The sequence below is a fragment of the Pezoporus wallicus genome, unplaced genomic scaffold (genome assembly GCF_028554395.1).
Source record: "Pezoporus wallicus isolate ANWC-B61680 ecotype Strahan unplaced genomic scaffold, APGP_CSIRO_Pwel_v1 contig_4816, whole genome shotgun sequence".
Classification (NCBI taxonomy): Eukaryota; Metazoa; Chordata; class Aves; order Psittaciformes; family Psittacidae; genus Pezoporus; species Pezoporus wallicus.
In genome coordinates, this window is record NW_026640990.1 from 3,200,365 (window position 1) to 3,223,061 (window position 22,697).

Genomic DNA, 22,697 nt, shown 5'->3' on the forward strand with positions numbered 1-22,697 from the left:
TAGACTTATTCCCACTACTCAGCAGCATTACAGCTGTTCTCTGCCTACAGAGGCGGAAGGGAGAGAAAAAAGTTTTCTTAAAAGATCACCAGTCCAGAGAAGTGAATCACAAAGCAAGGATATGAAAAAACCCACAACCATACCACAAGCATGGTTAAAGGAGGAATCTTTCATTCTTATCCCACAGAAAAAAGTTCTTTAAAGTCATGCTTGGGAAGGAGAACTATCGTGGAGAAAAGGCACTGTAAGAAAATAAATGGGCCAGTATAGAGCAAAGTTCCATTCTGAAACAATTCACAAGCAACGGGCAATTATATGAAACAACTTAATTACAGTTACAGGATCTTGCTTTAGTACATAAAATTTCAAACAGAACAGAACATAAAGTATTTACCAGACACATTTATATCAAGCCACTCATCAGTATTACAGCAAGATCCTCCACTTTCCTTGAGAGAAGTGAATGGTTCGATTGACATTATATTCCCATGATCTGATTCTTGATGGCAGTTTTCCTTTTCCGGTATTTGTATAGTTCTGTTTGGGTCTTCTATATCTATGAAATCATCACTGAAGTCTTCACTCAAATCAATTTTTTCAGAGGATGACAAAGAAGATATAGATATTTCATCTCCATCATCGCTCATACACATGACTTTTGACCCATGTTTTCCCATACTTTCATGCAAACCCTCATCAGATTCTGCTCGTTGAGCATTGCTCTCTATAACACTGTTTTTCTCAATTGTTCTGTTAATATTTGTTGAAATTGCAGAGTTCTCCATGATGCATGTGTCAGGAGTTGTCCTGTTGTTGCTATTGATATTTCCAGCAAATCGCTGCCGGGCAGGCTTCAGCAGAGAAGGTCGACTTAACCTGTATCCAAAAGAAGGTGCTGACCCAGATCCATTTGATAGTGGGGGCTTCTTTGAACAAGGAGTTGACATACCAGAGTAGGGTCTGGCAAATCCGTACTTCACAGGTTCATTTCCATTGGGTACATCCAACTGACATGCATTTCTTGACAACAAAGTTGACCTCTGAGATGTCCTGGCAGCTAGATTTTGAGTATGATAAGGCCTTGTAAGATCCACAGCTTTATTAAAAGAATGTGACCTGGTTAAAGATGCAGTGGGAAGGAAAGAATTCTGAATGGAATGTGAGAAACTTTGTGATCTTACCATTTTTTCACAGGAAAAAGCCTTGCTGTTGTCTGTAGATTGTGCCAAGCCTTCTCCTGAACTTGTCCTTGTGGAACTGGAATTAGCTCTAGGTCTCTGCAAACCTACCACCGTCCTATTTCCATATAATCCATTTAAATGTGATTTTGGAGCACTGAGTCCAGAATACGAGGTCCTTCCTGACAGGGTACCTTTGGCAAATTTTGCTGAACTAGAGAGTCCAGGCAAAGACTTTGGGTTTAATTCCTCAGTAGAAGATACAAACATATTGGTTTGTTTTGCTGCTTTTGATGTAACTGAAGCAGTACTGTTCAAACCCACCCTGAGCACATCATTACACAATGCTCCTTGAGATTGAGAATACTTCTGAGAATCAATTAATTTTTCATTACAGTTATTTCTAGAGTTGGTGTCTCTCCCATTATGATCATGAAGTTGGTATTTATTTGACTTTTTCCAGTTGAAAGAAAACGAAGACATGTGAACAGTGCCATTGTGCTTGCTGAAACTTTTGCCACCATTATTCCCTGCTAAACTAACAGCTGTCCCATTTGGCATAGGTTGCAAAACACTTCCTGAAGTTCTCGTTCCATATTTCGGTAGCCTGGAAACCAAGGATGTCCTGATTTGATTTTTTTCTTCCATGAGCTATGTGGTACATTGGTCCGTACAGGGTGCTTGAATCTAAGGGAAAAAAAAAAGAAAAAGCAACAATATCATACCTGAATCAACCACACATTAAACAAAAGAATTTTATATACATTTGCATCTATAAATTTATTACATTCCTGTGCCTAACTCTACCTGTATGGTGACACAAACTAGCCCATGCAAATTTTGTGAACTCCAGAGAAATACCAGTCACCAGCAGTTAGTTGGCAGTAATTGTTATTCAGGTCACACCCAGCTCCCAGCTTTCATTCTCTAGATAAACTGCCCTTTATCTATTTATTTATTTATTTTCCCTTCCCTTAGAAATCTATAAAATAAGCTTAAAAAGGGATTGGGTTTGTTGTTGGGTGGGTATTTTTGGGTTTAGTTCCCTCCCCCCCCCCATTTACCTATTTTGAGCAGTAAACTGAATTTTTCAACTGTGTTATGATTATTAAATTACTTTTTATTTTAAAAAAATCCTACAAATAGAACATAACACAAATCTGTGGCCAGCAATGTAAAACTGCAAAAACTATATATAAAATCTGACTAAGAGCTAATGTTTGTTTGGGATTTTTCCCTCCAGTTTCCCCAATGTCTGTAGTATGAGATACAATCCTCACCATAGCATTATTTTTCTAGATCTTATTGATGTCCCACATTCAAGATGAATATTCCTAGGTAGCTTTTCCTCTCTGAATGAAAATTATAGTCTATTTTGGTCATTATCTTATTCATGTACAAACTTCAGGTATAAAGCAACAGTTGGTTTAGGTCAGTGTTAGTAAGTGAATTCTAAAGTCTTACTTCTGTGCGGCAATACATGAATGCATCACCCTAGCTACAAGAGTATGAATTAAGGCACAATCACAGCATGCACACACTCCTTTGTATCTTGAATTTCACTCCCGTAAACCTGATTTGGAGTACAGAGACTCCACTACATTCTTTAATGAATATCTCAACTTACATTCATGCCATTTTGGTCTATTTCATATTATTTTATAAAGCCATATCTGCTTTATAGACATATCTTTTTGCCTTCCTTTGTTATACTGCTTTTTGTTTCTTCCTCCCTCATCTACCTATCCATCCTACTACTTGGAGAATGTCTGTACCACCCTTTTGTACAGTACTTAGCCTGTCATTTTGCCTGACTATACAATACAAACAACTTGTCTGTTATTATTAAGATTTGCAATTCAGGTAAGGCCTTGAGAAGTCTCCAAGTTTCAATGCCACATCTTAAGACAAGTTTTGTATTAAATTTTCTATTTGCAAGACCAAGTTTCTGTTTTTTTTCCAAGACAGTTGTAAAAGAATATCGCTTTTGCTAGCCTATACTTCATGTTTTCCTATGTTCCACTTGCTGGTCTTACAACAGTGTAAAGACACAGCTATTCACACATTATTCCCTGAAACTATTACCCATGTTTCTCTTTTCACAGACCTACACACACCTGGCAGGACTGAAAAAAAAAAATTTAACCACAACAATCATGAGAATCAACATACAGCAAGTAACATTATATTTATTCAAGGTACGGAAAATATCTTGTGTAACAGCAAGTATTACCTTAAAGTGAGTCACTCCCCAGTCTGCAAGGCCTCACAAAGTAACACTTAAGATAGAAATCAAAGTGGCCTTAAATTCATGCAAACTGAAGTACCCTTAGGATTTTGTAAATGAACAGGATGCCCCAGAGCTGTACTTCTGTAAGCAGATACACATTAAAAAGATACGAAGAAGAACACAGAGACATGGCTATTTAGGGGCTTCTACATAATGAAAATGTCAGAATCCACACACTACAAATGGAATGCATTTCCATTTAGAAACAGACAAATCCAGAGTTTTCAAAAAGTTCTTGCACACCAGAGGCACCCTCACCTGGGTGTACAAAGCAGCACAACAGTTTTCCCCCCACCACTCCCTGCAACAGCAAACTGCAAACTCATTATACATAAGTGCGTGTATGTGGATTTAGGTGTCTAATGTTAGACCTCTCTCAAAAACAGTATGATGACCACCTACTAAAAAAAAAAAGAAAAAATTTCACAGCAAATCAGTCATGTATTTATAACCATAAAAAAGAGCTTGGGTATTTGTAATCATAAAAAAGAAACTTGCCTACAGTATACCCATATAACTTGCAAATAAAAAAATCATTATGCTTTAATATCAAATGTCAGATATTTGTCAAATATATACAGTGAAGGCAATAAAGTATACCTTTTCCAAAAAAAAAAAAAACAACAAAAAAGAAAAAACAAAAAACCTCATGCATTAAACATGGCCTTTAATATCTTGATGAATTCATTCAAAACAAGCATTATACTGGGTATACATCAAAAGATACCCCAACTCTAACAAAAATCTTCAAGTCTCAAAGAAATCTTCCAAATTAAAAAAAGTTAAATTAGAAAGTTGCTAATTTAACTTTCCTGCTTTATGGATAATTCCCATTTCACATCTGTCTACCATCTCTTAGGTGACTGCAAAATTTAAACGAGGCCATTTAATTAGATTACTTTAATCCTCCACCAAATGCTGCAAATTGAACTTGAAAAGAAGACCTTTCAGTTCTCTAGGAAGGGTGCTTGCTCATTTATCCTTGATTAGGGAAAGACAAAGCATTATCTTCAAAAGTGTACTGATTGCTTAAAACACTTCAGATAATTAAATTAAAAAGACAAGTAATACTTGTCTGTGTTTTATTAGCTACTTAAGCGTAAGTACTGTCTCACCTTTTCAATTTTAGGTTGCATTTGTTTCCCTGAAATAAAATGCCACCAAAAACAAAAAACCCAAAACTTAACAGTACGGTGTCTGGAAGATGTTTCTTTTCCCAGAAAATGGGAAATTTTCTTATTAAATTCTCTTAAACATCCTCAATCTTGACATATGTTTATTATTAGAAATAAAACTACTCTAACCATTACATTCCTTTATCCAGCAGCACAGTACCTGCAACTTATAGTATGATTTCTACATCCCACAAAACTCAGGTTCAATATAATTTAAGTTGTAGTCTGCCGTATTATAAAGAAAATAGAAGTATTTTTAGACTTCAGCAATCTATACATTTAAAAAAAAAAAAACCCAGACTTTTAGAAAATGAGTCTTGTATGTTTTGCCTTGGGAAATACATTATCTAGTGCACACAAGCCTAATCAGGAATTAAGCTAATTATAAAGAGCCAAGCCTTACATAATGACCCAGGGAAAGGAATTAAACCCACAGACCCTCTCTGAAGTATAACCTAAGTTAACTGAAAAACTGCTACATCCTTACCTTCAAGGATATTCAAGATCCTGCTGATAAGCAAAAGGATATTCATTCTTTCTCTCCTTTGTGCTTTCTGCATTGGATTATTTACACCTCAACAAGCTCCTCCAATGTTAGTGTCAGCTAGCAAACACAACATTCACTTTTACTTTGTTCACAGTCTGTTTCAACACCACCAGAAAGGCAGCTTCCTACATATCAGCTTCTCAGCAAAGTTAAGCTTTGTATCTGAAACTCCACCCTACACATTTTGGAATTATTATTACAGCAGAAGACAGCTTAAGGTTCACACATTTCAGTGTTTGGACACCTTAAAATACTGCGATCCCTATGATCCACACCGCCAGATTGCTAAACAGCATTTTCAAGTTCCAAACAGATTACTCTGAGTGGGACCAAACTCCTCTCCTACTATCGCAGCAGCATGGAATAAACAGCTGCTGGATGAAACGCATCTGATAGACTGGCAACAGATGAGCAATTCTGCAGAGCTATTGCTATGTCATCAGTTTCAGATGTATGTTTCATTATTTTTCTCGATTTTAAGACCACTTAAGCAGAAGTACCGAGTAGCTAACTTAAAACACTTTCCTTAGAGCAACTTCCTTCCCAGTATGAATAATATTTTTCTTGAGGCAGAGACAAACTTAAAGTAACAGGATTGATACATTTGCAACAATCCTCTTGTAACAGGATTGTGCTGGAAAACCAAGATAGTTAACACCACCTTGCTGCTTCTGGATAACAAAAATGGTGCTTTCATGTAGGTCTGTAAGAACCTGGCAACTACAGCGGTACACAAGCTTCCTTACCTACCCCAAAAGAAATCATGCCTATCATTATCCATGTATCAGCAAAAACCAATTATTAATCAGGTTTTGGATGGTTTTTGCTTTATTGGGGGGAGCAGGGTAAAGGAGGTATTTGGTGTTGGCAGACTGACAGAATAAATGCTATGAAGCTCTGTTAATATTTCTGCCATTAAGTACTTGATGTTACTGTGACATTCTCAATGAAATTTTAAAATGGGCAGTTACATGAAAATACCTTATTTATACCAATATAGGGATGTAGTGAATTATAAGGGAAAATATTCCAGGGAGGACCTTGAAATAGATACAGCAGAAAGCGTCTTTAGCAAGTACTTAGGAACACTGCAAGATGCTAGCATAGCTGCAAGCCAATTTTCAGCTTTAAGAGGTCCACAGGAGCTTACCACCTGAAAAAAAAACGGCATGAGATCTAGCCAGCAAACACCTGCTCTGAACAGGACAAGTTCTGAAGAATTAAAGATGATGAATTCTGAGGAAATTGTATATGGTGTATGAGTTAAATCTTCCGAGTGATTACACTTCTGAAAGTTTACAACTATCGGATTCTTTTGTGTTGCTTACCCTGCACAGACTGGCTCCAGGTAAAAAAGCTGCTTTCTCTTATCTCCAAGATCCAGTAAGATTTATCAGCTTTGCAGTAAAATCCTTCCTTCCTTTTCCTGTCTTCAGTGCCTCTGAAACACTTCTGTCAAATCAATTCCCAATGCTTTATGAAGTAATCCATGAATTTTACTGTCTGTTCTATATCCAATCTGCATAGTGACTACTACTAACTTCTTTAACAGTCTATTCTTTGAAGGTACCATAGTCATAACATATGACACTCAATGCTTAGTGTACCTTATCTCTGAAATAATCTTGTTCTATATTTGAAGTTTACAGATTATGTTCCCAGATCTCAGAGAGCTTAGAGGTAACACTTTTTCTAAACTTCCTCCTTCACACTTAGGTATGCTGATGTTCTCCCCATTTGTAACAGTTTGATCTACAAACACCAATCAAACTAGTTTATCCAAGCTGCTGTTGTGCTGAATTTTATTTACTGTCAGTCAGAAGGCACTAGGGTCAAGGAATATAAGCAGAGCATGATAATGAATTGAGATAAAGACAGAAAAAGAAAGACATAATAAGAGATTAGGGTTTCTGTATTTCTAACATCGGACAGTATCTGTAGTCAATACAGCAAAAAACATGTGACATTCCTTGCAATCTTTAAAGGTGTTGCTGTGCATCGGAATACTGTTTCCTGATGCTTTCTAAGGCTAGAGTACACAAGCACTTACCAGAGAAAAAGAAATAGGGAAATTCAGCTCTCTTTGTAGGAGGCAGCTACCAGAATACTTCCAAAATCAAAAACTCCATCCACATCCCTTACAGCCACACTCTCAATTCACTCTGCCATAATGCCATTTACATTGCGTATCAGGCATCTCAAGGAAATAAAACGGGCTAAGTGCTCTCTGCCCAGAACATGCTTTGTAAAAATTTGCCCGCTTTACCTTTCCTTATTAATAAAATAGAGCCTATACATTTCAAACCCCAAATTTTTACATCAAAAAGGTTGAAACAAAACAGGATTTCAGTTATAAAACCCGTAAGATTTATTTTTTTTTCAATAAAAAGTCATGCAAATTTTAACTACAAGCAAAGCCTTCATTATGGTTTCTCATATAGGTAAAATATGTCCTGATTTCTGGCATTCTTAATGTAATAAAGCAGAAGGGAGGAAAGGTGCAGATGCTTAGCCAGCTGCAGCAAAAGCACAGCTTCAGGAAGAAAAAAAAAATAAGATGGAAGAAGATAGTTGGTGGCAGTGCTATATTACTCCCAATAAAAGAGAGTATCAGGGCCACCAAAAAGGAAGAAAGAGACTTGAAACAGTGTATTTTCACATTTCTCTTAAGTGTTAATAGAGGTTATTATAGTTAATTCAAAAATGAGACACGAAATGCAACAACACTCTTTTCTGCATTAGTGCTGACAGCCTAACTTTTCTGAAGGATAGAGGTCAGCTAGCAACTGGAATAAAGCACTGCTGAGGCACGACTCTCTGAAGCTGCCAATCATCTGACACATCCTCCTGGGGGAAATACGCAATTCCCTCTTCAAAGAGGGAATTTGTGGCTTCTTGCCACAGCAGAGACAAAACATAGGTCTATTCTGACTCGGTCAAAATTCTGGAAAATGCCCTTAGTAAGAACTAAATGCAGCTCAGACAGCGGTGGACACTGGGTTTTCCTTAAGTTTCCTTTTGTGCATTCTTCCAACCACTCATCTAAATGCAGCATATCCTTTCTAGTTAATAAACTATTAATAACATGCACTATAAATACCATGCACTTCCTTCATAACCACCTCTTCAAAACACAAGATCCAGAACATGGTAAGGCTTTCATTGGAAATCCAGAGAACACAAGGTACAGCTGATAAAAAACACTACATAAAGTCTGCCGATTCCAAGAACAGAGAACAGCTTTCAAAACATTGTAAGAGGCAGATGGGATAAATTTTAATAAATCATAAGCAGAAAAAACAGACGTAATCATGACTAATATACCTCCAATGCAGAAACACTCCAGCAAGAAGGAATTACGTGGATTACTTCATTTGTTATGTTGCAGAAGAAACAGCCTTCTGTGAACAGAATGAATTCAACAGATTCAACCTTATCAAACAAGTCATGAAGACCAAGCTTCTTAATAGAATAGCTTAACAGCTCTTAAAACAGCAAAAATGTATGATTCTCAAAATCTTTGCTGGTGAAGAGATACAAAGAGCCTGTATTTGCTCTAATTCTTTGATGACATAATTCAGTCTAAATTGCTACCAAATTTGGAAGGGTAATAAAGAAAAAGTGTAAAACCAAACTAAGAAGAGACACACATTATGTGTCTGCCTTACAGATCTAGTGCTCTGCAACCTAAAGACAAAGTCATACAGCTACAGAGAACTAAACTATTATTCAAGCATTATTCTCCCCACAAAGAAAACTACTGTGTCTATAAAGCACATCTACATTACTCTCCTATGCCATTTTAACACTTGGTTGTATTTGTCAGGATTTTAATCCTGGAAGATAACCCATAGTTGTGTATATGTATGCGTGTGTTTACATACATATCCAAAATACTCTGATCTTTCCCATCTGATGTAGATAGCTGCCTTTCAAGGAAAGTTTTAAAGCTGACATTAATATTTACATCAAAATGGCAAAATAAATTTTATGCTGTAGTTAATAATGACTGAGTAGTCCCAAACATCAACTGCAGTCTAGAATCCAAACTTTCTAGAAGGGACATGGTAGGTATCAATCTCTCCTTTCAAAAATTCATGATTATGTCAGCACCAAAACAACTGACAGCAGAAACACGCCGCTGCTTTTGCTGATGGTATTATTCCTCCAGCAACAGCATTTCACATTGGCAAATTCAATCTTTTGAAATTTATTCCTACAAAACAGATTAATCTATCTCTGAGTTCAGACATAAAAGCAATGTCATTCTGCAAACAAGTAGGAACTACATGCTGTTGTCTGCCAAATATTTCACTTAAAAAGAGAGGAGCCTCCCGTTTCTCCCAGAACTCAGCGTCACCAACTGACTCAAACACCCTACTCCCATCTCTTAACTCTACTATGAAAGACTTGCCTTGCTACTGATTCAGTAACAAATTAAAAAGTCAGCATCCAGTTACCGTTTTCTGCTACTTAGTAATGCATGCTACTGTAGCAGGATTTTCTTGCTGATAAGAACAGGCAGGCTGGAAGCCAAGTGAAACTTTGAATACAACCTATTATAAATGGAAATAGGTTTTTTGAGACTGCCACCTTGTCCATCCTACTCCTCCACTTTATTTATTCAACTGAAGTAGCTTCTCCATCTAAGAACACCGAGCTGTCTTGAGCTAAAACCAACTTACAATGGTACAAAGAGATATGGTTCAATATATTTTTGTATTGATGATATCATGACTAATGACAGAAACAATACTACTCGTCTGAACCACTGCTGAACAGTTTATATATGTAGATGTACCTTCAGATTAAAAATTCCCATTAGTTTAAATTTTCAACAAGGCTATGCTCACCACTAATACATAAGATCTTGGTTTCCCTCCAGCCACACATGCTCATTCTTTCCACCACTGCGTGAGAAAGAATTCTGGTTATAGGTTAAGCCGAATGACAAGCAGAGATAATTGAAGGAGACTGCATGCTATTCATAAACTTGCTGGTACTGAGATATCTTCAGTAAGCCTGAAGAGGTTCACAGGTGATAATTTAGCAAGACTAGACAAGATGAAGCAGAAGGATGATAAAAGAAAACAGTTCTTGGAATTTCTTTTCTACATATTGCCAATGTTGCTTCAACATAGTTCAGTTTTCAGAAGATCACAACCTTGGGACAAGAACATGTCAAACCATCAGCCACTGCTGGACTAAAAAAAAAAGAAAAAAAAATATATATAAAAAAATATGAAAGAAAGAAACTGACAAAGAAAATCTTTAAAACTGGTTTGGATCAAATTCAACATTCAGATTCAATTCTCCAAGCCCTCAGCCATACAGTTCTAGCAGCCAACCTTATTCTAAAGCTGATGAATAAAAAGTCACACTGTCACCTGTAGCAGTCTTAAAAAAAAAAAGTGCACCAGGAAGAGGATGAATGAGGCAAGCATAAAATGTGACCTCTTCAATCTTCAACTACGTTCAATTCATAGGATTTCTTGAATTTTACCTAGTTTGTTTAGGAACCCTCCACAGATCTCTCCTCTGCTATCTTGTCCAACCTGTCCTGGAGACCCCAAGTTTTTTCCACCTATGAGCACCTTAAGCACAGAATTCCAGAGCCCTACTAATAATTCTTTTGAAGATTATTTCATTGCCTTGTGCAGATTCCTGAGGGAAAACTACTTGTAGATTCCCTACATTGGAAGAATTGGCCACTTATTTCTGCTCTCCTTGCTACCAAGCATACAAGTTGTACTGATCATTTTGTTTAAATCTATATGCTTTCAAGAAGATACTGGATTACTTGTATTCTTTGAGTTGAAGTTTGACTTCTCTTCAACATTCACCCTTAAGCAAAAATACTACAGACATATACTGGCACATTACAGATTCCGGTTGACACTTATCATTGGCTTATTGTTGACCCACACCTTCAAAGTACTATTTGGCTGCTACTGAAGTTAATTTCAGTAGTGCTAGACACCTAAAGCCTCTGCCTATGATTTAATTTCTATAAATTTGTTCCTAATCTCAAAACCAAACTCTAAAAACATTTCAGTACCAAACAACTTTGTAAGTTCACCACAGCATGATAAATATCAATGTATTTTGTAACCACAGACTGGCAACCTTCTGCAAGTATTTTAAAGCGTGTTTTGTATTTTATCACTGATTTTCTGATACACAAAGTTTTATCTATATATACCTATCAAGGTTAGTTTTCTGCAGTATGGAAGATGCATACTTGTTATAGCCTCACACATTTGCAATTGAAAAAAAAAAAAGAGTCTCAAAGAAACTGACATGTATAACTTCAGTTACTTGTGACAGTTTGTCCATGTGATCATTTTCTCCCACATTAGCTTGCAGTTACAAAGAGACAGTCATTTGTGCTTATATTCCACTTGAATTTAAAGGAAGTTGATATATATCATGTTTTGTTTAATCAAGATCTCAAAATTAGTCATGATAAAGTATTATTTTTATAAACTATGATTGCAGAGAGCTTGCATGACTGAAAGATTTACATTCAGATGGATTAGGATTTTTCTTTAAACTCTGTTTACTGATGGACAAGGCTATGCAGGAGTACAGATTCTGCTCCTTTATTCAAGTCTCCTGTTACTAATGGCAGTAGCTTTGGTCTTGCCAAGTTTCCACCTATGCAAGGCTGGTTATCAAGATCAAGGTTAGTTAAAAAACATAACTTCCTTCAAATCATAAAAAATACTGATCAACACATCTGTGTAATAATTTCATCATATAACATAAAAAATACATTTAAGTAAAAACTGTCTTTAATATGATTCACAAAAAGAACATGAGTGGAAGATCACACAAATTAACATTGTGCTCACATCTCCATATCCATCTAGACAAGATTCCTGGATCTCCAGCTCAAAGTACACAATATTGAGTCAAGAGAATTCAGGGTGTTCAGTTCTCCCTTGACACTTTGCTTATCTTGTGCTGTGTGTGTCACAAGCCATCTGGCTAATTAGCCTAAAAGCACAGTTCTTCTGCTTCAGGGAATGAATTCAGAAATTATTTGCAATTTAAGGGTTATTCCAGATCTCTAACTTGTTCAGCCACCCCATAAAAGTAAAACCTTATCAGCCATTTTCCTCTGGCTAAGGAGTCTCCTTGCAGCAAAAACACTGCCAACATTAACCATACTTCTGCTTCAATCAAAGCCAATAAAATGCACTTTGCAGCAGACTACCTCAACTCATCACGGACTAAGTGCTCATAAAAATCCCAGCAAACTGTAGTGAAAAAAGCATTTCACTGAGAACTTGTGACACCAGCTCCCCATGTGACCAGGGATAAGCATTCCCCACCCCAAGACATTCTTGCTTCACTTACTATAGGATATTTTCAGAACTGCTCCAGCTGAATCCTTCCTTTCGAATACAGAATAGCTAGTGAACAAAATCCAGATCTCTGCAAATCAAGCTACTCTGGATCAAGAAAGAAACAATATTCTCAGGATGCCTTCCAAAACCACACCTATTTGATAGAAGTTTAACAGTGAGATAGATACGTGTCCCAGAGGTGTGAAGAAATGCAAAGACCTACACTGACTAGCTAAACATCAACTCTAGAATAATTATTTTAATGCTGTTGGGATTTTATTGTAACATACATGTGTTCAGATCTCCAGAGATGTACATAAGCTCTTTTTTATTGCTTCAATTGAAATACAATACAACATTTTAAACCTAATTATCAAAAGTATCATTAGTATTTTGATCTTCTTAGTATCCCTGGTGGCACAGAATTTAACTCTGCCTGAAAGCTTCTAATTAAGATGGTGCTGCTGTTTACACTTTCAAATAGCACCTAAAAGAGAACACCACAACTGCTGCAACTGGCTTTTATTCCTTCATCTGTCTTCCATTTTCAGAGATACACACAGTCTAATAATTTTAGGTGAGCAGTGTTCACATTAAGGCTGATGGCATGATGGCTTTTTATCTGGAGAGCCAGTGCCAACACTTCTTTGTAACTGGTTTATTCCAAATAACCAATCCCTCTTAAAGGATGATCAGGTCCAAAAGTAATAGGTTTTACTCCACTGAGCTTTTACATGAACAGTACCATTAAATGAGATTACTCATTAGTATAACAATATATTAAATGAGATCATCATGTTAATTGACATCATTACTATTTTTTCTAAAACCATATATATTATTACTTTACTTTAAAACCACAAGGTACTATAGTGGTCTAAAATATCAAATAAGAAATCTTCTAAACATGAAATATTTCTACTGTTTAAATAGCTTTACAATTAGAAGACAATACTGAACTGATTTTGGAGCCCAAACACTGAGATTTCTATAATGAAAAGTACTAACTGTAAGCAAAAAATAACTTCAACTTTAAAAACATTTTTTCTACTTCAAGTTCTATGCTAAAGTAGATCCTTGGTTAACATTCAGGTAGCTGTTTATTACCAATTTTCCATGTCAGGCCATAACCTCTTCAGCTTGGAATCATTAAATTCAAAACGGGCCCTCAGAATTTTGAGTTATGTGATCATTGTATGTGTAAGAAAATATCTGTCAATTGTCATTCAGTATCACTAAAAAATGTAAATATTTAATACCTCACATTAATGGGATGAAGAGTTTTGTATTTTCAACTAGTCCACCAGAGATTTTGTTATAGTTTCACATAATAAAGTGCTTCTCAATTATCAGAACGTAGCAAAACGAGACCTTAGATCCAACTTAATTTTGTTTTTAATATCTTCATAATGAAAAATTCTTTTGCATCAAATTGGGACTCAGAGCCCACAAACACCATGAACAAACGCACTATAAATATGAAGCACAAGTCCTACAAATTGAACCAATTCCCTTGAAAAGCAGTAAATACCTTTATACCACATACATCTGGACAGAGTACGAGATCTACAATTCTCTCTTTGTTGTCTGGCCTGGACAGTAATTCTTTGCTACAGCTTTAAGTTCCCACTCAGTTTTGCTTTCTTTAACTGAAGATAAAAAGCTCGACTTCCTCCAACTCAAAGTTAAAGGCTGAAGGTGCTTACGTTTCATTGTGTGTCAAAGTACATTTAAAAGAATACATTGATAACATCGGGCACTGGGTGAAGACTGCAAAGTCTTGGCATCATCAAAGCGAAATCGTCATACACAACATCCCCTGTTGTTATAATCGAAATCTTTACAGTTTATAGCTAAATTAGATAATCAACTTTTTTTTTTTTCTTCTTAAACTGTTGTCTATGAACAACTACATTGTGGGTACTTTTGCTTCTTCCCCTTTTTTTTGGGCTACAAAGAGATCTTTGCAACCAGGGCCTTCAGCAGGTGGCTCCCAATATACCTGCAGGTATCTCTCACTAAACAGTATTAAAAGACGCATAAACCACTGCAAAGCAGGAATCGAGGGAGGAACCCAGCGGCAGGCCTGCCTTGCCAGATTGCCTTTAACCTCCGGGATCAGCTCAGCTGACGAAGCCGAGCGAAAGCCCCGGGCACGACCAGCCTGGCTGGCACCGCTGCGAGTGCCCTGCCATCTGGGGGAAGCCACACGTGTGGCACGGCTCGCAGCCAGCGGCACTGCGGGAGCCTCAGCTGACATTCAGGCCCCCAGAAAGGTGAAGGCTGTGCCCGGCAGGGACACGCAGGAGGCAGCTACCCCGCCCGCCCCTCTTCAGCCTCCTGCGGCCTGCGCGGCCGGTGATGCTGCAGCATCCCCTGGCCGAGGTAACAATCCCAGACCCGGCGGACGAGGGGGGGCGGCGGCGGCGAAAAGGGAGGAAGCAACGACCGCTCCCCCCTCGGCGCCGTCCAGAGGACCCCCAGCCGCTCAGCCCACCGCGAGAGGAAGGGGAAGAGCGACAGGAGGGCGGCGCGACAAGCCCCCCCCCCGGCCGCTGCACTCACCGCCGGGACGGGCACAGGCCGGCACTACCGCCGCCTCCTCAGGCAGGGCCGCAGCGTTCTGCGCCCTCAGGTACCGGCCGCGCGCCGCCCCGCCCAGCCCGGCCCTGCCCTGCCCGCGGTAGGAGGGTCGGCACGCCAGCTCCGCCGCGCATGCCCCGGGAGCCGCGCCGCCTGCCTCCGCGCCCCCTCGGCTCACCGTGACGTCAGCGCCACTGCCGCCGCCCCTCGTTGCCGTCCGTTAGGGCGCTGCGCGGGCGCGTCCTGCTTCTAAGCGACTCACGTGGCGCGGTGGCGGGGAGCGGAGCTGCCAAGGACATGGCGCCTCGGCCGTGCCCGCCGGCCCCGCTGCGGCAGCGCTGCCGGGGTTTGCAAGGCCGTGAGGCCTGCGGGCTTCCTGGCTGCGTTTTAGAGTGTGCCCTTACGGTTGGTGTGCCCGTTGGTGGAACAAACGTGATGGGTGGGAGTGTTGGAAGTTCTGGGACACGGAGAGTACTCACAGGGGAACGGGGCCTCAGCAGCTACGTGAAAAGCCTGGAGGGACTCTAGCAGTCAACAGCGGATCCACAGGAGGGTAGGCTTTCTCCATGCCAGGGCTCATGGAAAGACTTGAGAGTTTGATTTCCTCCAATTTCCTGCCTGTGCGAGGGGTCTGAAGGCACTGACGACATCATACACGAGGTTCAGGAGGTTACATGCCTGTGATTACATGAGATGGTTCAGGATCATTTCACCCAGTTTTTATACCACAAATGCTTTTCCTAGCCACCTGCGTGCTTGTTCGGGGCTTGTGTTTCAGCATCTCCCATGGATTGGAACCTTCTTGCATACAGGAACCTTTTGGCACCCGTATTGCTCTGCTTCAGCTTTAGATTTCCAAAGTTTCATTTTTCTCAGGAGTTCTGACTACCAATATTTACACATTTTGGCTGCCTGCTTTACCAACCCTCACAGAAGAAGAAAGCTGTGCAGTAGCTTCAGGCTATGTTCATGTAGAAAAAACCCAACCACCCTGTGACTGATAAGCATCATTTGCCACACCTCTTGACTGGAAGTTGGACACACTGCCAGGGTGTAAGATCTGCTTACAGAGGCCAGCCCAGGTACTGCAGGTGCCTCCTCACCTTTCTAGACACAAGGTGTGAGCACTCCACTTGCTCTGTGGATAGCCAAAAAGCCTTTTGTAACAAGTAAGGGAACGAGAACTGAAGCCTTTGTATGTCCTTTTGCCTGAGCTTCAATGGACCAACCACGTTAATGCATTTATTCTCAGACCAATCTGAAGCGTAATTACTCCCCTGTGGTACAGGAAGAAAAGAAAAAGAAAAGAAAAAAAAAAAGCAAGCAGAGAGATTAAATCTCTTGCACAAAGCTAAAGAGACACCAAGGCCAGGAAATGAACTCAGATTTCCTGAGTCAGGCATCACTGCTTTAACCACACATTCTTTTTTTCAGTCATTGTCAGCTTCGGAGCATTAATGTGAACACCAACTGCATTAGCACAGGATCGATTTTTCCCTACTCTGTTAATCAGAATGACTTCACTGTTCCCACTGACATTTTCTCCAACAAACTTTTTTCCCCATTTCCTTCCCAGAAGTAGAAGAAATTGCATTGTAGACTCACTGGGAAGGTGAATTGTTATTACAGACTCATTAGGAGAGCCTTTAATTTCCTCCCACTGCCTTTCTGCAGGCACTGACAGGTATTTCTTCAACCCTAATACTTTAACCATCAGCTCACAAAGCTCATAATTCTATTATCCGAAAATAATTCTGAAACAAAACTCTAAAAAGAAAACTACGTATAAAAGAAGAAAACAACCCAGAGATATTTTAGGACAGATTTGAGAGCCTCCGTTATCTGTTTCGACATTTAACAGATGTCTACAATGCTTATACAGCCTCAAGATTCAGATCCATTCTTTAAGCAGAATTCATAGTTTTTGAAAAATAACTACAAAAAAGAGAAGCATTGCATAGACAATTCGGCTTCTAACTACTTGAAAGATAGTCATAAAAAATCCTACCAAAAGACTAGAGACTAAGATCTAGTGATGACCAAGTGCAGTATATTATCAGTCTAATATTTGATATGTCTGCAGACTGAGGACTTTACATTTCATTGCTTTTATAATCAACTGATTTAAATGGACTTTATATTACACTGGAAGATGAACTACAAATTTGTTTTACCCACTTCACTTACTGATTTAGCGTTGCACTGCCTCCAAAAAAACAGAGACAAAGCAACAGGTAACACCAACCACCAAGGGACCTTAAAGATCATCTAATTCCAACCGCCCTGCCATAGGAGGGGACACCTTCCACTAATCCAGGTTGCTCAAAAGTCCTGTCCAACCTGCCCTTGAGCACTGCCAGGGATGAGGCAGCCACAATTTCTCTGGGCAACCTGTGCCAGTTCCTCACCACCCTCATTTCAAAATACATCATTCTGTAAAATGTATTCATTGATGGGTATCAAAAATGAACTGTTATCTCTTTTAATCTATGTCTCTACAAATAGTTCTTTTATTAAGGAATATATCTTTTATATTTTCCAAGTTTTAATTTGACACTAGAGTCACTGTCTCCAGAATTACCTATTTAATTTTCAAGTTCTCATACTTTTTTAAACTACACAAGTAATTTAATTTTTGTACTACCTTAAAATTCTGTGCTAAAATGACTATGACAAATTGATGAACATGTTTACTGAGATAACAAAACAAAAGTGTGAGGTGTCCCTGCCCATGGCAGGGGGGTTGGTACTAGATGATCTTAAGATCCTTTCCAACCCTAACCATTCTATGATTATATGATACGCAACAATACTTACATGACTGTGATCATATGTGTGTATACGTATTCTTTCTATGCATGATGTCCACAGATAACTAAACTTTGTGCCATTCTGCAGTAAATAATCGGGTAAAAATAAGATAATTTATAGGAAATTCTGCTTGGTGCAAGTTGAAGTCTTTACAGTGGTTCTCCATCACTGCATCTTCTTTTGTGTACATGTGGGAAAACAGAGATGAGCTCAAACTCATTTTACAGAAATACATGATAACCTCATCACATTTAAGACTAAGTAAGTCCTGTATTTTTCCTACTCATTTGTAAAATAATCCAAATTAATTACTTGAACATTTGATACCATTTTAGGCATTAGTGATCTATCTATCACTTTTTAAATAGTATTTAGATAATTTTTAAAGAGGATACTATTTAAGTGAAGAACTCCTCATTACCAGTTGGCAGCTGCTTCATTATTTAAATAATTGGCTCAGACATCTACCTTGGATAGGCAAAGACAATGTTGATACATTTAAGGGTTTGGTTGAGTGAATGATGAATCATCTTACCCTTCTCCTTTCAGAAAATGGAATTTTTTGGGGGGTCTTACTTAAGTCAAACTCTTCTTCTGAACATTGCTTAAAGAATACTTAACTATCAGTCCAGGATGTCTGTTTTTAAAATCCCATAATGCGTTACTCTGTGGCATTGTTGACATTCAGAGATGCTCAGAATGTATTATGCTCTCTCTTCATGTGGTTAAAAACAGTGAATTTCACAGGCCTAAACTACTCTCTCATTTTTAGTATTTGCCATGTAAATGAACAAGTGGGCAGAAAGCTTTCCTTTCTGACCCTCCCTCTCAAGGCACATGTACCAAATGTAAGTTAAAATTCATGTAGATGAAGATCACATGCTTGACGTTACCCTTTCTTTACTCTCGCATTGCTGTGATAGAAGTAGCCTGGATCAGTTCAGTAAAAATCTGTCACTAAAATCTGCCATTGAGCGATCGTTACACCTTATTGCTGCTGTCACCCTTTCTTCTAAGGGCTGACCGCTCATGATGCTCCAGAACACTACTTTAGTCTAAATAACTAAGTAGGTCTAAATTATTTAAGCAGACTAGTTAAACTATTTCAGCAGTCTAATTAAAGCTACTTCATGAAACACTGCCAATTTTTTTCCTGCATATCTTCATTGGCCCTATTCTGACAATGTGTATTGTCTTTACAAACACGGAAGACCATATTGCACTGCCTGTCGTTTCTTTTTAAACATCGTAGTGCTCCTCGGTATCTAACTATTAAAATGAATTAATGTATATTTCATTTAAGTCTGATAGTTTCTCTTTTATTTTCCATTGCAACTTCATTTGTATTCACGTAGACTGAATGCCCAAAGTAATACAAATGCCTAACGTTTCCTTTTTTGAGGATTCTGAAACATAAATAAAACCTCTTCTTTCAGCTTCATTTACAGGTGTGGAAATTATTTCCTTTAGTGTAATTAGAAAATTATTCTAAATCAGGCCAGGTAAACATTTTTGTTTCATTTTGTAACTGAAAGTTTGACTGATAATCTCAACTCAAAAAATAGCCTTCCGTTAATGGCATTTTAATAGAAATTTATCTAGAGTGTTTAGGATTTTTTTTTATTCTAATCTGCGAAGTCATCATTCAGTTACACAACAGAAGAAACAGGCTTATGTTTCTAATAATTTAACAGAATGAGAAAAGTTGACTGGAATTCAATGAATTCCCAGTAGAATTCATTAAAAACATTAAAATATATTTGGCATCGTGTGGTTTAACTTTATGTAAACATTGTTACAAAGGATCCTGTTTTAAATAAATCCTAATCCTAAACTGATGTGGGTAACTTGTATTCTTTCTGATTTTCTTATTTAATAATATTTCAAATACTATAGTCCTTAAAATGTTAAACAAAGATGAAATGCAGCCTTTTTTGTTTGTATAGCTAGTGTCCTCCATTTTACAATATGATTATAGTTTATAATCCTGAGATTTGCAGAAGTATTAATCTACTTATAAGCAGGACAGGACACAGTGGATAATGTACTAACAGAGCTATCCATATTAAGAAATAAAATGTAAAAGGAAAGAAAGCATATCCAAGAAGAATACATACAGTTAGAGCATCAGGTTTACGTGTTTGCTTTCATTTGGCTGCTCAGGGTACATAATTTGTATGAAGATAAAGACTGTCAGCATCAGTCAGCACTTGGAAGTGAAGAACTAAACAAGATCCATTTGAGTCTTGTTTAAAACAATATTTAGAAATTATGAAAGACACCTGGATGGTGTGGTAACCAAAGACTTCTACATGCTGTTAGCACACAAATAAATGCAATATGCAGAGTGCAGTTGTTCATTTATACCTCCAATGTTGAGTCTGTACTTTGAACTGACAAGACAGCTGAGACACACCAATTTGATTCTGTAATATGGTCAGAGATTATACAAGAAAGATAAAACAGAATTGCAGATTAATTGCACCTTCCTTTCTTGGGGAAAATTCCCATTGACTTGGGAATGATATGAAAATATATAGTAAGTGAAAGTGTTAAATGAGATGCTTATGCATCCTATAAGGAAGCATTAATGACTAAAATGTATCCTCTGGTCAATTTTGTTAGCTACTTCGCAGTGCAGATAGAGAACAGGGATCACAGAAATGGGGGGAAAAAAAAAAAAAAGAAAAAATCCTGCCCGTTAGCTGTACTTCAAATGGATTTTGGCCACAGCAACCTGAAATGGTGGGGCTATAAATGCTCCTGGGGTGTTGAAAGAATAGCTCTGACTCTTGCCTGAGAAATACTAATCATATTCTACCTCCCTGAGCTTGGTTCATGTCTCAGATATCCCTGCTGGCCATACACCACAAGACAGTCCTTGCCTGAACAGTTAGTTTATGGAGCAGTTGTATGTTGTGCAGGATTCCAGCTTACCAGAAGCTGGCACAGGGAGTACTTCACACTTACTCAGATGAAATGTTAAATCATTCTTATTTATTTCATCCCAGAGAGGATCCTTTTAAGGGGAAGTGTACATTTTCTGAGTCTCGGTGCATAGATGAAGCAGGCTGCAGAAAGGAATTACCTCAAAGAAAGTGATACTGTTTCCATGAATACTACTTCAGTCATATTATTTACTTTCAATTAACTTAAAGAAAAATACAAGCAGACTGCTGTAGTAGCAAACAGCACTTTCACAGTACAGCTCAGTATTTTAAAAATAGTAGATATTTGACACTAATCTTTCTTGTCTGAACATGTGAAAGCATCAGAAGATAAAATACAAAAGCTGAAATTCCATTTCTCAGTGATTAGTTTTCAGTGATTATTTTCAGTATTAAATGACAATGAAAAACAAAGAGCTCAAAGATGCAGATTAAAAGTTGCATCTTCTTTTCAATTTTGCACATGGCAGTAACATTTGCACTGGGAAGAAAGTTGACCTTATCCAAAACTATGTATATGACTAATCAGTAATTAATGGACTATTTCAATGCTCCACAGGAACATCAAGGACAGTAACACTATATGCTCAAAATCATAGTTGCTTGGAAAAATCATGAAATACTATCTTGGAAAATGTTTTATAAGGATTTCTTTTTCTTTTTTACTTATTCTCTCCTTTTTTTTATTAGCTCTAGTTACTCAGGAAATCACTGCTTTATATATACATGCTTGTGTGAGTAAAATATATTTATATAAAATGCAACTTTTATATATACCCTAATATACATGTATGTATATATATGTGTGTGTGCCTAAGTGTGTGTATACATAAGCAAAGTTGTTCTAGGCATTAGGAATCATCTGGAGAATATAAGTGGATAGCAACCCTGGACTGTTGGAGATTATTTATTAATTTATACAGATAGAGATTAATTTATGCAGGTCACTAGTGATCAACCCTCCAAGTGGGGTTTGTTAGTGCATCTCAGCATAGGCTGGAGGGTAAGCTATCAGTCTGGCTGCAAGGTCCTTCCTTAACACTGCATCTCTCTGGAAACTGGTTTCAAACTCAGATGCAGTTTGATTGGAATGAGTGTTAGGTACTTGCTTTCCTGTCAGATTAGAAAGCTGGATTCTCACAAAGTCAAAATAGATACTTTATTCTTATAAACTGGCACCTGCCTCTGATTCATGGACTTCTGAAGGCATAATCCCAAAAGATTCTGTCAGATTCCTGAAACACTGGCACCAAGGGATTCAGTCACTGCTCTATCTAGTAAGGCACTTCATAAGGTTCTTGTGTACCTTTTAAACTAGGAGATTTTGAAGGTGTTTTTCTTCGAGTTAATAATTACCATCTGGAGATAGCAACAAGAAAGAGGCTGAACTATTTTAGAGATGGATGCAATAAATAATAATAGGTATGCTTTAAATGGTCACAAGGCTCAAGGACAAATTCTAAACAGCATGACTCTGGCTTTTTAATGGCTAAAAATACGCCTTCAATCTACATTGTGAAACAGAAAATGCTGGCAGACAGAAAGATACATGCAGAATTGCCAGTGAGTAAAACTGCTGCTCTTTCATTCTCACTATAAAGATAGCTGTGAAAAAGATTTTGTGCTCTAGATGCTTTGAAATCAAGGAATTCCCAGTGCTGTGCAAACATGAATGTATTCTCAGGATATGTTTTAATAGAGTTAAGGAGTCTTTTAATTAATTTTAAATAAAATGAGGTATATAAAGGTGCCAGGATCAAATTGGCAAGGTAGTGGCAGAGACAAAGCTGGGATCCACCATTCTTCGCTGTCA

At 37.9% G+C, this 22,697-nt stretch overlaps 1 protein-coding gene across 6 annotated transcripts in view; it reads right to left on the bottom strand.

Annotated features, from left to right (window-relative positions):
- CCSER2 (coiled-coil serine rich protein 2) overlaps window positions 1–15,190 on the bottom strand; it is a 67,979-nt gene extending 52,789 nt beyond the window's left edge. For all 6 annotated transcript variants that reach the window (XM_057421533.1, XM_057421532.1, XM_057421537.1 and 3 more), the window contains exons 1-2: window positions 15,108–15,190; window positions 395–1,865 (exon numbers count right to left, since the gene is read on the bottom strand). In XM_057421533.1, coding sequence (XP_057277516.1) covers window positions 395–1,826 — 1,432 coding nt within the window. In that variant the 5' untranslated portion in view covers window positions 1,827–1,865; window positions 15,108–15,190. The remainder of the gene's footprint in view (window positions 1–394; window positions 1,866–15,107) is intronic.
- Between the last annotated feature and the right edge of the window lie 7,507 nt (window positions 15,191–22,697).